The 17,922-nt window shown below is 45.3% G+C and overlaps 3 protein-coding genes across 3 annotated transcripts in view; 2 read left to right on the top strand and 1 right to left on the bottom strand.

Moving 5' to 3' along the window:
- The window catches only part of slc16a10 (solute carrier family 16 member 10), a 36,357-nt gene extending 32,459 nt beyond the window's left edge, over positions 1–3,898 (top strand). The window contains exons 5-6 of the mRNA XM_056429598.1: positions 189–417; positions 1,113–3,898. Of these exons, the coding sequence (XP_056285573.1) occupies positions 189–417; positions 1,113–1,360 (477 nt within the window). The 3' untranslated portion in view covers positions 1,361–3,898. The remainder of the gene's footprint in view (positions 1–188; positions 418–1,112) is intronic.
- A 2,241-nt stretch (positions 3,899–6,139) lies between these two features.
- Positions 6,140–11,591, top strand: mfsd4b (major facilitator superfamily domain containing 4B). The gene is made up of 4 exons (XM_056430141.1): positions 6,140–6,629; positions 7,410–7,578; positions 8,592–8,708; positions 9,574–11,591. Exons 1-4 carry the CDS (start codon positions 6,366–6,368, stop codon positions 10,890–10,892), a joined length of 1,869 nt encoding a protein of 622 aa, XP_056286116.1. The 5' UTR covers positions 6,140–6,365; the 3' UTR covers positions 10,893–11,591.
- LOC130203746 (DNA polymerase zeta catalytic subunit-like) lies at positions 11,508–16,795 on the bottom strand (the record flags this gene model as incomplete). Its single annotated transcript, XM_056430142.1, has 8 exons — positions 11,508–12,589; positions 12,860–13,075; positions 13,629–13,875; positions 14,222–14,412; positions 14,708–14,845; positions 14,950–15,064; positions 16,238–16,347; positions 16,547–16,795. Coding segments are annotated over 8 exons (1,407 nt in total), but the record flags the coding sequence as incomplete, so codon positions are not given.
- Between the last annotated feature and the right edge of the window lie 1,127 nt (positions 16,796–17,922).

Genomic DNA, 17,922 nt, shown 5'->3' with positions numbered 1-17,922 from the left:
GTCACCAATTCAAGCTAATATTCTAAATATACATGTAACGTCCAACTGAAATTTAATTTAATTTTCACCCTGCAAAATGACTAAATGTGATTTCAGTGAAAATTGATTCCTCTCAAACAGCCATAGATAAAATGAAGAAACCTTCCAATGAAGGATGTGAATACGAGCCCTCTCTGCTGCCCCCTCAGGTGACCTCCTTCTTCGTCATCGGCGTCATGTCCATGATGATCCCTCTTTGCCACGTCTTCGGCGGGCTGATCGCTGTGTGCCTGCTGATGGGGCTGTTCGACGGCTGCTTTATCTGCATCATGGCCCCCATTGCCTTCGAGCTGGTCGGGCCTGACGACGTTTCCCAGGCCATCGGCTTCCTGCTGGGCCTGATGTCCGTGCCCATGACCGTGGGACCTCCCATCGCAGGTAACACAGGAACAGTCCGTGTTTAGGCTCATTGAGTATTTAAGTCTAAGATAGGCATGGCGGCTCAGTGCATCTGGAAGTCTCATGAACTTTTGAGCGGCCCTGACCCCTGACCTCTGTGTGGAGGCAAAGCAGAGAAAGAAAAAAAGAAGCTTTCCCTATTGTGTTCCATCACATCAACACCTTTTTATTTACCACTCCACAGTGCTCATTAGTACTTAATCATACAACTGAAGGAGGGATGTGGGTCGTAAACAGTCGTCATTTCCTGTAGTCAAATGGACGCATTCTACATTGTGTCCCTCTTTTAATGACTAAATTGTGTATGTGTCTTTGTAGACCTTCCAATAAAAAAATGAAATATCAAGTTTTACTATTATACTAAAACATGTCATTTTAAAATGACCATAGTGGCCAATCCCGTCAACAGCTGGTCCTGAGCTAAAAGGCTCATCTTCCCTCTGACTCACCAAATTAAACACTGGGAGTTTGCACCACCTAGTGTTTAATTTGACACCCTGCAGTTTTGGCACTGCTGAATATCTAGGTTGTAAATTAAATAACAAAATGAATGTCAGTAAGTGAAATAAAAAGAGAGAGGGAATTGGTAAAACAAATTACAACACCAATTAAATCTATCTATCCATGTATCTCTATTTATCTATCTATACCTCTATTTATCCATCTGCTCACAGGTTTCCTAAGGGACCGACTGGGTAGCTACGACGAGGCCTTCTACCTGGCGGGCATCCCTCCGATCATTGGAGGAGCCGTGCTGTGCCTGATTCCCTGGTTGGAGGCCCGGCGCAAGAGGAGGGAGAAAGAGGAGGCCCTGAGCAGGGATCAAGATGTCACCAAGAAGATGCTCGAGACCGAGAAGACGCTCGAGCACAAGAAGGCTCAGGAAGCTGCTCAGAGCAACACTGGAGAGTCTGTCCTCTAAGCTGAGAGGGAGAGAGAGAAAGAGAGAGAGAGAGACTGAGACTGCTGAGTACCGAGATACAGTATGAGGAAGATTGTAAAGACTGCTTCAGGAGGAGAGCATGCCAAAGTGATGAAACATATCGGAGAGTTGAAGTCCAGCTTAACGGGAATGTGATTCCGGAAGAACTATGCATTACATTGTTTGACTGAACTAATCTTACAACAGGCAAACTTGAGGTTTTAAATGGAATTTGATTTTGGTTTCAGTTTTTTTGCTTTGTGGTCGGTGCAAAATATTTCTCCTTAAACCCGCCAACTTTATTGTCGTATGATTCCAAATATGTTCATACTATTTTAAATAATAAAATATTTTTAAAAAGAGATAAAGAAAAGGGACATCCAGAGTGCTCTCACGTTAGTTGTGCAGCTCTGGGATCGTCTGAGCCGTTAACGGTTCTCGGGCTCTTCAAGGGAAGCCGCTTCATAAATTCACCTCAAGAGGAGATCTTGTCCACCCGGCTGGATTCAGGAAGTCTCTCCTCTTTTACAGCGGGATGCTCGTGGCAATAAAATAGTTCTGTAGCTCTGAAGTGCATAAACTGACCTTGAGGAGACACCTGCAATTATGATGTGACATTGAAGTCCCCATGTGTGCGGTATTTGAATCGACATTCAAGGCCTTAATTATTTCAGTTTATATTAAGCTTTCAAGTTGTATTTCCCACAAATCTAATTATTATTATTAACTAATACAAACACAATACACAGGAGAGGGGGGGGGGTAAATAGAGGCCATGAGGCCCCATAGAGGGTTAATCGGGCCCTGATTGTACTGTGATTGATTCCCACAAAGCGGCTGTTTGTAATCGAACCGTCCCGTCTTCAAAGGAACATTTTTGGGAAACGCGCCTTCTTGCCACCAAGACTGTATGGGCGGGCTCTGTCCCAAAGGTGACATAATTTCAACTTTCAGCACCTCTAGAGCTGGATCTCGTTCGTATGATCTGTATAAAAGAGAAATAATTTAAAAACAATAAGTTGTATAATTTTTTCATCAGAAATTTGCATCAGTGTTCAACAAACGTAGGAAATACAGAATACATGCAAAGTGCTGCAAATGTATAGTATAACTATTTTATTATGTGAAATTCTACAGGAAAAATATGGATCAGTGGGATGTGAATGAATTTCCCAAAATGTCAAATTGTCCCTGTATCATAAAAACTTTGCCACCACAAGTTTGACGAGCGTTCAGTGAGGAACCGTAATACTGAAACGAGGAACACACGGACATTGCCTTTGTGTCCATGAACTCACTGAAGCAGTATTTCTTTTTAAAACAACCGGCTGTGAAATTTTGTTTTTAAAGTTGTTCTTGTTTTTTTATTTATCTGTAATTTGGTCCAATATTTCCATCGTGTGGCATGAATTTACAATGGTGTGCCTCTGGTTAAAGTGTGTGTGTGTGTGTGTTTGGGGGGGTCATAAAACAACCTGATGACCTCTTAAAAGGACATATATATATATATATATACTGGGGCATATGTACTCTCCCCTCATTATAAAACACCCTTATCTTTTGACTACGTGCACACTAGTCCGTAAAGTCCAGTTAATTATTCCCTCTGCGCCCGGGTCATCAGCCTTTGACAGAAAGCTGCTTGTTTTATGTTTTCATATTGTATTTATTTTGCGTGTGGAGAATTTGTACTGCAATTGACGGGTATTTTTTCTGAAGCCTTGATTTAATTTACCCCGAAGACCAAAAAAGGCTAGTGTTAGTCCTGTTTGCTTGATTTGCGTGTGTCTCCTTTAAGCCCATAGGTCGTGTTGAACCAACCGGTGGACAGGAAGTGTCCTTGTCAGGACGTCCTGCCAACATTCATGCCTCCTCCTCCTCCTCCTCCTCCTCCTCAGGCCTGAGACACTCTACCTCTGATGTGCATGCGTGGAGCTCTATTGCCCGTCCTCGTCCACCAGAGCAGCGCTCACCTTTTAATGAGCGTGACTTGTGGAAAAAGTATCCGAAAAAAGAATCTAGCTATCCAAAAACGTTGCTTTTAATGAAGCGCTTGCTGCACGAAACCAGAAATGCCTTTTTTTATATAAACACTTTTCTAACGATTCTCCCCGAAAAGTATATATATTTTATATATTATGATTAAATCACATCTTTTGCCTTATGATTCAAACTTATCTTTAAAAAAAAAGGTATGACATGCATATTTTTAGACTTAGCATTTTATTGTGAATTTGCTGTTTATTATTTTGCCTCATCTTATTCGAGCTGCTGGCTTTTTGCATTTGGTTTTTACTTTTTTAACGCTTTGCTGCAAGAAGTCTATATTTGCTTCTCTCATTCCATTTGAGCATAATTTTGTCCTAATTTCTGTTTTGTTATGCATATCTCATGAGTTATACCCAAACTGTTTTCTACTAAAATATGACACTTTTCTATCTTTCCTATCTGCTGCATGATGTGCAATGTAATATGATGTAAACACAATCAGCATTTTCAAGGCAGTAAAAAAGAAAAATAAAAGATGTTTACATTTTCCATTAATGCGTCACTCTCTCCACGTCAGTGTCACACAGCAGCACTACAGAGCACATCTTAAACATTACAAAGTGACTTACATAAAGAGACTTCCGCTGTCTTGAGAAGCGCTGTATAAAATAAATGATTATTATTATTATTACATAAGTGTATTCAATAGGGCTGTCAGTGTTAACGCGTTAATCTATGCGATTAACTTGGCCGCGATTAACGCACAAAAATATTTTAACGCAATTAACGCAACTTTGTTTACTTCCGGTGTGCTTTGACGTTTTTGCACTGCGGTTTGACACTGTTTCCGTTTTTAAAACAATTATTTCTCCGCTAAAATACGGAGCAGAAATCAGTTTAAACTCCTGGATGAATCAGTCGGGTTTCCTCCTCCTCCTTCCTCCCGTCTCCCCCTCTGATATACAAAGGAACGGAGGGGCGACGTGTCACACGAAACCTTCACCGTGATTTGTCAATCCGTTTGTCTGTCAACATTTTGCGAAAAAAACAACCAATGAACACTCAGTAAATCACAAAGGACTTCCCACCTCACAGGTGAGGCTCATTAGCAGCCTGTCAGTCAGAGAACCAGAGAACACGGCGCGAGGACAATGTGCCTCTTTGAATAGAGATGAGATTGTTCTGGAATGTTTGATGTATAACACGTGGGTATGTCATGTCATATGAAAACGCCTTTAAAATGTGAATTTACATTTTTTTTTGTAAAATGGAGAATATGAGCCCAGCCTCCAGAGGGTTAACGTGACATATTTGAATGTCAGTCAGTTTACCAAGGCCACTGGTTCTGCTGCTGTTCAATGTTAAAGATGACAGGACCAATGGGGTCTCAAATATACTTTTTTAAATAAACTAATTTGGATGTTTCACTGAAGAAACAATTTATCATCCACAATATTAAATACCTCGCTGGCACTTTATATGTAGGAGCCTCTTTGAAAACACAGCTCTGTGAAGTTTTGTCTTTAAAAAGAAGAAGAAAAAAAATTCATTAATCGCGATTAATGAATTTCAAAATTTTATCGATTGACAGCCCTAGTATTCAACCATGAGTACAGACTCAGAACAATGAGAATCAAGAGAGTACACTTTTTTTCAAGGAAGCCAACTCTGAACACATATTGCTAATGTATGTTGCTGCCCAGGAGGTAATGAATGCCCAACATGTGGATATCTGAGGGTCCTTGAAGGGGGCCGCTAAAGAGATGCCACCGATACAATGGGTTTGATTTATTTGCTCATTCTTTTTGACAGCATATATTGCATTACTATGTGAACATGAGTAAGAACAAACAAACCACAGGACGGAGCTGTTTGTATTGACCATTTCCTCCTGTAACAGCATGAATTCAAATTGCTGGGGCACAATTGGGCCAATCTTTCATTGCGAATTAAATAAAAATAACACCCAGATTACTTTGTCCCAATTATAGTAGTACTTGTCTGATGTATAATGGGTGCATATTTTATTTATGATAATTTGCAAGCATGTACTTGTCACCTTGGCTAATAAGCACGCCTGCTTGATTGAAATGTACTAAAAATATCAAGAGTGTATACTTTTTGTTTTGTTTGGCCTCTCCCCTAAAAAATATTATGTGTTTATGTAAAAAGAGGCTGGAGATCCCATATGTTATACGGGTATAAACACTGGTGGCACTGCTTCAACCCCCCTCACCTCGAGGTGAACGTCGTCGTTCAGTAACACTAGAGGCCGCCATGTCCTCTCGTTGCGAACGTGGTGAAGACCTCTTCCTGGAGCCCTGGACCATTTTTAACGCGTCAGCTGAGTCAGTGGAAAAAACGCGTGTGAGAGGTCTCACTCTGCCTTAAGTACAAATAACGTCAACGACAATCTGAATTTGCTGTCAGAATATTCGCCGGTGACCAACTGACCTCTTGTTGCAAGTGTTGTTCCGTTAAAATGTGAAAAATTCAATCGAATTAGTCCAAACCACTTGAAGATACTGGAATTTACTGAGCTAGAATGACCTAACTTGGATATGAGACAGACACTGTAAACACTGTGACTAAATCCACTCCTGCGGTCGAGCATAAGAAAGAACATGCAGTCCAACAAATAAAGAGAAATGAATGCCCGCTGCTGTTGACGTATAACTGATTCAGGATATGATTCCCGGCGTCATTCGGCCGGTGGATCACTTGCGTGCACCAAGTGAGACTCCGTAACGTTAGACGATCTTTGCAAGCTTCCAGCAGCTATACGTTTGCTGTTGCCATATGGAGGGTTCCCGTCCGCTGGTCCCCGGCCCGCTGTCATCCTCCGAGCCGTCCAGCGGGTTCAAAGAAGACTGACCGCGTTTGAACCACTTGGCACTAGAGGGACCCGCAAGGGGCGCCTGCGGAAGAACGCCCCGAAGCCAACGCATCGCTATCGGGCGGTTATCGCTGTTTACACGCCGGTTGAACGGCGCGGCGTAGTAAGAAACTGACAGGTATGTCTTCGTCCGCCGCACGAGACACTGTTGTCAAAAAGAAGCAAGTTCGTTTCGCCAGCATGGAGGACGAAAACGACGAGGACCAGGAGGAGGACACCCTGTTTGACAAGAGCAAGGACGCCGGGAGGGGGCTCAAGAGCGCACTGAAAGCGGCCAAGAGGAGCGCGAATCCGGGATGCGACGACAGGACGGAGGTGGTGGGCGGAGGAGCGTGCGGGCGCTGGATGGTCACGCTCGCGCTCTGTGCATCTTTCCTGGGCTTGGTACATCCGGCAGTGAATGCTATGAACTGTTAGCTTTTTCCCCCCCAATATATATATATATATTTATTGTGACTTTCCTCGGGCCTGTTTGGTTATTAATATCATAATATTCTCAATGTTCCGTGGCTTTAAAAAAAAATTCTCTCTGTCTAGTGTAATCAGGCGGCATCACGAACACCTGTTTAAAGGAAATGACTTAATGACCCGTGTGAATGAGGAAGGAGGAGAGCCACTCTTTAACCAGGGTCCGCACAACCCCGCAGCTTCGCCTTATTTCCCTCTCTTGCTGCCCATGTGGATTACCTGAAGTCGGCTGGAATAAGTGCTACAGCATCCTGATCGGACAGGATTTACATAGTTGCAAAACATGCTCAACCACATTATCTACAACCAATCAGACACACGCACACGCGCCGACACAGGTGTCTGCTTTCCTCTATTTGCACAGTAAAAAGTACAACATGAAATGTTGTGTTATTTCAGAAACACCCTGTGTTCATTTAAAAAATAATAATAAAAAAAGATGAATAATATTGAGACGCTGGCCCAAAAGTGTAAGGAAGATGTCTGCCAGGAATCCCAGTGATGTGTGCACGTGGGGCGGTTGCACACGTCACCGTTTGGTGTAAATATTAGCTATTCTCACACTCCGCTGCTCATAGCATCGGTTCCAGTTTCCAGGGGGTATATATTAATTCTGAATGTGCACGCATAATAGATGTACTCTCTCTCCCTGCTGCTTGCATTGTTTTTAATATATGTTTCTCTTCTTCCTTTTAGGGGATGAGCATCTCCGTTCTTGGCCCCACATTCGAGGACCTCGCCGTGAACGTGAAGAAGAACATCAGCAATATTTCTTACATCTTCGTGGGCCGGTCAGCTGGCTACATCGGTGGTTCCCTCTTCGGAGGAATTCTGTTCGACTGCATGAACCCCCACCTCCTGCTAGGTAAAGCCCTTCCTCCGCATGCAGATGTTGCACTGGCGCTGCCGGTGTAACGACCACGGGGGAAGGGGGGGATGAGTCCCCGCCACCTTCCCTTTTTCCCCCGTGAAGGGTTGTTTGGGAGTTATTCCTGTTCCGATGGGACAGGGATGTCTATATGTACAGATTGTTAAGCACTCTGAGACAAATTTGTAATTTGTGAAAATGGGCTATACAAATTAACTGAATTGAATTGAATTTCTGGAAACTGGAAATTGTGTTTGAATCAAATATTATTTCCATTGGCTCTTAAAATTCTCTCAGTTCCAGTCCGTCGGTCCCAGTCCCAAACCGGCCTCCTGTTGGCTGGTATTCAGTATACTTTACATTTCACTGCTTGAAAAAAACAACAACACTCTACTATGACTTTTTGTTACATTTCATGACATAACTTTTACGACATGTTATGAAGTTGTACCATACCATTACTTTTAAATGACTTCCTAGATTTTGGCTTTTTATGGAATACTGTACTCGAACATTTTTATGATTTAAATGACAAACTATTCTGACAATTTTATTATTTTATCTGACTTATGTATTGTGTGACTGCATTCAAATCCTTGATATTTATCAAAGATAAGGGACCCACATGCTGATTTCTCATGACTATTCATGCCATTTTATGAAATGCTACATTATGACTTATTTGATGACAGAATGACATAATCTGCCATTGAATCTGCATGGAACCCATGTCCTGTTGTTTTACTGTTTTTTTTTTACATGTACACGTGATGGCCTGCCAGTTTGAATAACTGTGTTTTCTGATCCCTACGGTATTGATGATGTTTTTTCACAAAACTGCCATTTGCCCGTTCTACTTCTAAAATTCTGATTGTGACATATTTTATGTACCGTAAAAGTATCACACTGTTTCTGACATTTTAAAGGTATGTATGAGATGTATACAATAGGTCTTTCGTCACATTCTGCTCAAGTGAAAGGGTTTTTCTTTTCATTATCTTGCCTTGCAGGTTTTTCTATGCTGGTCACATCAGTGGGAATGTTTGGGATCCCCTTCTGTAAGCAAGCGCTGGTCCTCACTGGGCTCATGTCCAGCATTGGGATGTCGATGGGTATTCTGGACACAGGTAGGAAATACACGAGCGAGTAGGACGAGTCGAGCTTTACATTAGCCACATTAGCCATTAGTTTTGCCACATTAGTTTTGAGTTGTGTTCATTCCCACCTGATGACTGTTGGTCCAACATGGTTTACTTTTAGCTCAGTTTTTGGTCTCCACCACTGAGAGAACGATATCTCTTTAGCTGCTGAATTTTAATTTAATGTAGCCGTTATTGATGGCCATCCTTTTTCTAACACAGTCTGTACTAGATTGTGACAGATATATTCAATTTAGTTTATTTGTATAGCCCATTATGGCTTTAACTTGTGTTTTTGTATCTGTTATCTTTGCTGCTCCATAAAAAAACTTTTTCTAAGAGGAATATATATTACTTTATATATTATTACTCTGAGCGCACCCATTATTACCTTCGCATTGAAAATGCGGAAGGTTATGTTTTGATCGGCGTGTATTTATTTATTTGTATGCGTGTTATTCGCATAACAAAAAAAGTTTTAAACCGAATTGCATGAAATTTGGTGGGATGATTGGTTATTATCCGGGGACCATTTGATTAGATTTTGGGATCAATCGGGTCAAAGATCAAGGTCAAGGTCATGAAAAGGTCAAAATCTTATTTTTACCATGGCACGGTCAATTGTTATCCAATTGGCATGCAACTAATGCCAACATGTTCATAATTCAATGCCCAATCTTGTGATATGCGAAGGTATGCGCTCTACCGAGTGCCCATTCTAGTTTACTTATGTGCACATATTATTTTAAAATCGAATCTCCGATACCCTGAGCTCTTTGTTTACAGGATTCTGAAACATGTCACCTCTTTGCTGGTTTATTAAATTGTCAATTTTTTCCCTTCTGTCTGTCAGGTGGGAATGTCCTCATCCTGAACACGTGGGGCGAGCAGGCGGGCCCTCACATGCAGGCGCTGCACTTTAGCTTCGCTGCCGGGGCCTTCGTGTCTCCGATCATAGCCAAGCTGCTGTTTGGGCCCGACGCCGACGGCAGCGCGGGAATTGCCGTGGCGACCAACTCGACCCCTCCCGTCCCCACAGAGCAAATCACCAAAGTCCCCGACGCACACGCGATCATCCGCTTCGCCCACAGCAGGAGCTCCGCCCTCAAATCCATGTGGGCCTACGTCGTGATCGGCTCCTACATCTTTCTTGTCTCCTTCCTCTTCTTCATCCTCTACTGTCGCAGCAGCGCCTCGCTGGCCAGAGCCAGGGCGTCCCCGGGGAAGCCCCCGGTGGCCAAACACCACGTGGCCCTGATCGCCCTGCTCTGCTGCTTCTTCTTTGGCTACGTCGGTGCCGAGGTGGCGTACGGCTCCTTCATCTTCACCTACGCCAAGGACTACGCCAACATGCCTCAGTCCCAGGCCGCCGGGCTGAACTCCTTGTTCTGGGCGACGTTCGCCGCCTGCAGGGGGTTGGCCATCTTCTTTGCGTCCTGCGTGTCCCCGGGCACCATGATCCTGCTCAGCCTGGTGGGCTCCACCCTGTCCTCGCTGCTTCTCTGCCTCTTCAGCAAGCAGACGGTGGCCCTGTGGGTTTGCACCGGTCTGTACGGTGCCTCCATGGCCACCACCTTCCCCAGCGGCATCTCCTGGGTGGAACAGTACACCACGGTGACCGGCCGGACGGCAGCCGCCTTCGTGGTGGGCGCGGCATTGGGCGAGATGGTCCTTCCCGCTCTTGTGGGCTTCCTGATGGGGAAGTTCCCGGGCCAGCCCCTGCTTATGTACCTGTCTCTCACCACCGCCACCTTCACCTCCATCCTCTTCCCGGTCATGTGCAAGCTTGCCTCGGCCACCGGTGGCCAGAGCAGGAAGCCCCGCACCAGGGGTCGGCCCGACGCGGACGACAGCGAATATCGGCAGGCGCTGCTGGACTCGGGGGTCAATGAGGAGGAGGAGGAGGAGGAAGAGGAGCAGCAGCAGCAGGACGACGACAACGAGGCCGATCAGTGGAACGACGCAGACTTTGAGGTCATCGAGATGGATGACACGGCAAGTCTCATCCAATCCCCCAGCAAGACTTCCAGTCCAACAGGGAGCTCTGCTGCCTCCAACCACCGGGCGACGGAGCCCGCAGGTGGAGCCTCTTTCTCCAACACCATGTCCCTAGTGGCCGACTCCCCGAGACGCAAACTACTGCTCTCTCTGGACCGAGAGAAGCGGGACTGAAGCCTCCTCCTGTTCCGGGTGCCCTTTATCTCTTCACTATAAACTACGAGCTTTGGTCGATTTTGTTGTCCAGAACCTGAAGATTCCAAAATTTATGAACAGATGATTTACTGTGTTCTGACTTAAACAGACCGAAACCTGTGCAGTTTGTAAACCATACCATTGTGTCGACTGAAGTTAGTTATCAGCGGGGCCTTTTCAATCCGTTCTGGATGAAGAGGATCCGAGTTGGAGCGACGGATTCCTTGAAATGACGTCATTGATACAATAATTGATTCCCCTCGAGGCTCCTGTGTTGGCCCTCCACAGTGTCAGTCACGTTGTGCTAGAAAACAGGTTGAATTGAGTGCCTTGCTGGAGGGCACATGAGCAGAGTGGATGAGATTGTCGCACTCTTCTTCTTCTTCTTCATAACCCTGATGGCAAAAAACCCACGTTTATAAATGTGCGTTATTGCAGCGGTTTCATCAACAGGACACGTGATGCTTGTTGTGAGATTTAAATTAAATTGGTTTTCTTGTTGCACTTTAGTAAAGAGCAGAGTTTTGTTTTTGTCATTCTCTTCTTTAATCATGGATCTCAATCATGTGTCAGTTAACTGAATCATTGACAGGCTGCATTTTAATACATTGACTTTTTTATTATATCAATCTCAAACCTCGACCCACAGCAATGTCCATTAAAAACAAACAAAAAACACCGCCTTCATTATTATTTTTTACATTTATACAAATACACAGATTCTGTGTACGGCTGTATGGAGAATTGGATCTTGAAATGGTTTGATGACAGATTTCTTTCTCTTTTTTTTTTTGCTCAGAAAATTGTAAATGTACACAACCATGTGATAGACTCTTCATAACATAAATTATCAAAACACAGTATTGCAACAGTCCCAGAATTTTTTTTGTGTGTGAAAAAACTGAAATAGTTTCCAGTTCCTACACTCAGACGGGAGTATGAAGTGTCAAATCTGCAAAAATGGATACCAATACAATCAAGGTTAAAAGAAATATGAAAAATGGCATCCTGAAAGCAGAATGCATAAAAACAGATGTGATTGCATTCATAGTCGTAGTTTCTTTTTTGTTAATGCACAATGAGAATAAAGACGGCGCTATACAGGAACTATTTACAAAAAAGGCTGCAGTCAATAGAAAAAATAAAGAAAAGTCAATAGTGGTTTGAATGTAGTTTGTCTTTCGACTTGTAAGGAGCTCCTTTATAAGACAATGAGTTTCAAACTGCTACAGTCGGCCGCTGTTTCACCAAAGACTTTGCTCCGCTCATAGCAGCTAATGGAGATGGCAGCAAACAAGCATGAAGACACACACAAAACCTGGGGGGGTCGGGGGGGGGCACAAACCAGACAGTCTGAAAAATATTCAGATGATATTCAGATGACGAACAACAGTTACAAGACAGAATGAAAACCCTGACAGGGTTCGATCGAAGCACCATATAAACTATTACAACTGAGTGGACAATCAAACACAGAGGGCGGGAGAGATTTTTAGCACCATATCAGTGGGGAGCTCCGGGGGTTCAGGAGCCAATCAGAACTGCTCCAGCAGCTGTCGGAGGTAGGGGGCCTTGGAGAGCTGTCTGTTGACCCGGGACAGCTTGTAGAGGACGGGACAGTCCAGAGACACACAGGCCACCTGCCGCTCTGCACAGCCGCTACAGTTCCTGCAGATCTGGACACACACACACACACACTGAGCACACTGAGCACAGGAATATTGTGCTCTCGAGGCGAGGCTACATTTTCCATTTCTATTATTTTGGTATGTGGGACATTCCAGCTCATCTGATCTTCGAGTGTCGGCGCGAATATCGTTTTAAATGCTTTGAAGCTTTGAATGTCAATAAGGCTCATAATATTAATTTGTGTAGATAGTAGAGCCCATTGTCCAAAACCACAAAACTATAGACAAATACTGTACCCCAGCTCGTGCCCCTCTCACCTTCAGCAGCTGGTCTTGCTGACTCTCCCACAGTCTCATGTCCCGGTGGAGCGTCAGCGCAACTCGCTGGGGCTCGGAGCGGCACCGCGAGCACACGCCCAGCTGGGTCAGCTCGTCACACACAGGGCAGTGGAGCGTGGTGAAGTACTGGGAGATGGTTCCCTTCCTCCCAACGTCCTCTCCAACCGTGGCCGAGGAGCAGGACGCCTTATGGATCTGTGTGCAGAGACATGGGGGAGGGTCTTAACACGATGTCCGAGCGCATTTTATTGTCCCCCAAAAGGATCAGAATCTATTCGAGGAAGAAGACTGCAGATTGTACATGGTATGGAACCAATGGTCCCACTGTGAGGTCTGCCATTGTTTGGGTTGGCTCTGCTCTCAGCTCCGCCAGCAGATGGCATGTGTGCTCCGTCAGAGTGGAGTCTGACTTCAGTATCGACACAAAGAGGCAGGTTTGATGAGTCTCACTCGAGCCTCGGCAGGAAACACAAATGAGATTTTCTCCTCATCCTTTGTTCTCCCTCTCGCCACCAAATAGACTGAATGGGAAGACCCTGTGAGAGTCGGCTTTTATTTTGAAGAAACACGACTTATACGATAATCAGTCGAAGATTATTTACATATCCCAAACTCACCAATCCCGTTTTTTTTTGGTGTTTTTATTATCGCTTTCTTCTTTGACACTATATATTCTCACAAGGTAATCATCATCATCATCATCATCGTCATCGCCTTCTAACAACCTAAAATTCTAACCCCGTCTCACCCTGGGGAGCTCCTGGTACCAGCCGAACACGTCCACACCGATCAATTGGAACATGCGGGCCAGCGGCGGCAGGATCTGCTTGCTGATGTAGTACGTGGCGTTGAGGCGGAGGCCGGGGTCCTGCAGGACCTCCATGGGCCGACGCACCAGCTGGATGAGGGGCACGCCGGGCATCCCGTACACGATCACGTAGGGCACCCGTTCGCCCACGCGGGGCTCGAGGCGGCGGTCGTACGCCATCGTACGCCTGCGACGGGAAACGGAACGAAACTTGACAAACCGCATCACACCTGTGTGTTTGTGATCCAACGTCATCAATTCATGGTGAATTCAGCAACATCAGGAATCAACCCGTTGGATAAACACATAATATAAACGATACTGTTGCTCTTATCCATGCCTCTGAAATCAGATTTTCCCCCCCCACCCATTAAGAGATGTGTTGCCTAGCAACAGACTCAGGTACTGTACATGCAGGCTAGTGCAGCCAGACAATGAGCACTGTGGAGAAGCAGTAATTGGATTCACACACACGGACGACTGTAACTGTATATGAAACCGAGATCTTTCAGATGTCTGCAACACACACACACCTGGTGAGCTCCAGGGCAGGGACGCAGGCTCCGGGCCGGTATGAGCTGCTGCCCCGGTACTCCTTGGCGAAGGTCAGGTCCTGCATGCTGGCCCGGCCATCGAGGACCTTCATGCACTGATGTTGCACGAACTGCTTCACCTGGCTGATGTCCCGGGTCTCAAACAACAGCTTGATGGAACGCTCCAGGATCTGGAGGACACGCATGAATGACATGTGTGACGAGCCGAAACATGAGAGAATGAACACAAGAAAAAGAAAAAAGGATGTATGAAGCCAGATTCGTGTGGAATATTACAAAGTTAGTTGCCGGTTTTGACCCTATGACATCCAGCCATGCCCCCCCTGAGCAGGCCGGGGCCCTTGCAGCCTGATTGACGCGTGTGAAGTGGTCCCAGGAAAACATGCGCGGGAATGGAAAAACCGGCACGGCTGTGATTGGTGCGGGAGAGCAGTGAAGTGGAGGAGAGGATCGTTTGCCTGTTACCTTGGAAACAGCGGGGCAGCCGTCGCGGCGCACCGTCTCGATCCCTTTGGCATCGAACACGGGCTCCTTTTGGTCGAGGCTCTCGTACATGTAGCCCACATAGCGCTTCTTTGTCTGCAGCACGCAGGGCAGGTACACCTGGGGAACACACACACACACACACACACACACACACTGAAATAGCTGTGTGTGCGTGTGAGGGTGTGTGTGTGTGTGTGTGTGTGTGTTGGGGGAAGCCCTACCTTCTCAAACTTGAGTTTGACCGGCTTGGGGTTGGTGGCGGTCACGGCCTCTGCGATCTCGTTGCCGATCCTGAAGGCCTGCTCTTTTGTTGCTCCCTTCAGCAAAACAAACATGCTGCCCGACACACAGGAGACACAAGCCGGGTTCTTAATGTCCACCGACGCTGTGCGGCCGCCATCACTTCAGTCATCAGCCGAGGGCCCACGGTGGAGAGTGCTGACCGTGAGCCTCGGCCTCCTCATCTACTATCATCTCTCTCTGTTTTTGTCGGTCCAATAAGGGAAGTCAGCCGGTTGTGTTCGGGGTCTGTACTCATCCAGCATCTAATTCTTTGGGAATTGCACTAAACCCTCAGAGCAGTTTCGGCTTCACTGTACGAGGAAAAAGAACCAGGATATGATGCTGACATTCCTAAATAGCTGCTGTATCTTTGCATATTTAAAAAATTGCATATGACAATCAATGAGGGCCTTAATTAATCACAAGGCTGTGAGTAAAAACTGGCGAGAGGTTGTACTACTACTACTAATACTGAGCTAAACTTTAGCATGCTAACAGTGGTAATGATTTCAGAAGGCAGCCCCCGAGAAAAGATTTATTTTGCTCCGTCTGTTTTCGCGTGGGCCCAAAAAGTGCCTTCCTGGATTAGTACGTTGGATCGAATTGAAGTGAATAATGTTTACCATGTTTGGCCCGGTTGGCGTGCCAACACATGCCGATTATCAGTGAACATGAGTCACAGCCGAGGCTGAAGGGAACGACGCTCGTCCTGTGAGTATTTGGTCACAACAAAATGTTGACCTGATGATGGCGCTACAGGAGAAGCTGTTTCAACGGATCATATCCGATAGTTGTTGAGATATCTTGAATGAATTACACTCAAACTTGAATCTACTCTCTCCGGGGTTTTTGACTCATCCATCTCACACACTTCCAATGCAACCGATACAGTGAGCCAGCGTCGGAGCGTCACTGGAATAGAGCTTCCGAGTGTCATCGGATTATGTTGTATGGATCGACACATTCTCTCCTTTAATAATTCACTCCACCAAAGTGCAGAAGAGATAACGGTTTCAAACATTACCAGAAGAAAAAGTCTCTAAATCATTGCCCGGAAAAAAAACACAGCAGTTTAGATAGACAATTAATGAGCGTCTTGGAGCTCGTTGACAAAACAATAACACACGTTATGTGATTGTTGAGAAATTGTCGGCGCTCCGTGAGTCGTTATGAGCTGCTGCCTAGAGGACGGAACGGGGATGAGAAAGGCACTCGGGAAGCGCTCACCTGTCAGTGTCTCCGTACACAACGCGCGCTCCCCATTTCTTGGTGTCGTTCACCATCTTGATAGCTCTCTCCAGGGTCTCCCTGGCTTTGTGGACGATGCTGTCTCCAACCTGGAGGAGGACGGGTGAGAGACAGGATTAAAGAAATGCTGACGCGGCGGGTTTCTCGCTCATCACGTTTGGGAATCCACAGTTCACTGGCAATGAATGTTTAGAAATATTTTACTGAGAACATATAAGGTGTCTCAACAATGACCACAGAAGGCTTATGGCCACGTTAGAATATAACTCCTCCTCCCCCTCCTCCTACCTCCACGCTCGGCATGCGTCCAGAGTAGTTGGCGGCGGTGTAGCCGAAGGTGACGTTGGCGATGAGCTTGAGTCCGAGCTGCCGCGCGTCCAGCAGCCTCATCAGGGTCTTGTCCTGCTTGAAAGCTTTCATCGACTGCTTCACCATGATCCTGGTGTTCAGGATCTCCTCCAGCATGCTGGGCAGGACCCCTTTACGCACCGACGCCTGGGCACAAACGACAACAACGGGGGTGAACACGGGGGTGTTTCAGATATAAGTTCTACGAGGGAGGCAACATTTAATAATTATACTATTTACTAGGGCTGTCAGCGTTAATATATGCGATTAATTTGGCCGCGTTAACGCACTAAAATATTTTAACGCAATTAACGCAACTTTGTTTACTTCCGTTGTGCCTTGAAGTTTTTACACTCCCCTGAGTGTCAAACCGCGGCAGTACGGTTTGACACTGTTTCCGTTTTTAAAACAATTATTTCTCCGCGAAAATAAGGAGCAGAAATCAGTTTAAACTCCTGGATGAATCAGTCGGGTTTCCTCCGCTCCTTCCTCCCGTCTCCCCCTCTGATACACAGAGGAACGGAGGGGCGACGTGTCGGGTGACGCAGCGCGGAAAGAACTGGTCACACGAAACCTTCACCGTGATTTGTCAATCCGTTTGTCTGTCAACATTTTGCGAAAAAAACAACCAATGAACACTCAGTAAATCACAAAGGACCTCCCACCTCACAGGTGAGGCTCATTAGCAGCCTGTCAGTCAGAGAACCAGAGAACACGACGCGAGGACAACTGAGCCTCATTATAGAGAGAGCTGAGATTGTTCTGGAATGTTTGATGTATAACACGTGGGTATGTGTCACATGAAAACGCCTTTAAAAGGTGAATTTACATTGTTTTGTAAAATCGAGAAAATGCCCCCAGCCTCCAGAGGGTTAACGTGACATATGTGAATGTCAGTTAGTTTACCAAGGCCACTGGTTCTGCTGCTGTTCAGTGTTAAAGATGACAGGACCAATGGGGTCTCAATATACTTCTTTTTTTTTACTAATCTGGATTAGAAACAATTTATCATCCACAAAATTAAATACCTCGCTGGCACTTTATATGTAGGAGCCTCTTTGAAAACACAGCTCTGTATGAAGTTTTGTCTTTAAAAAGAAGAAAAAAAAACTTTTAATCGCGATTAATGAATTTCAAAATGTGCGATTAATTAGAAAAAAAATTTAAACGATTGACAACCCTACTATTTACATAATATACATGATAAACATACTGGACATTTAGGTCCGGACAAATCTGTTGCTGCATTACAAAGGTTTACATGTGATTACCAAGTATTCAGTTTCAATTCAATGCAGTTTATTTTGTATAGCCCA

The sequence above is a fragment of the Pseudoliparis swirei genome, chromosome 13 (assembly GCF_029220125.1).
Source record: "Pseudoliparis swirei isolate HS2019 ecotype Mariana Trench chromosome 13, NWPU_hadal_v1, whole genome shotgun sequence".
Lineage (NCBI taxonomy): Eukaryota > Metazoa > Chordata > Actinopteri > Perciformes > Liparidae > Pseudoliparis > Pseudoliparis swirei.
This window is presented reverse-complemented; position numbering and strand designations above follow the sequence as displayed.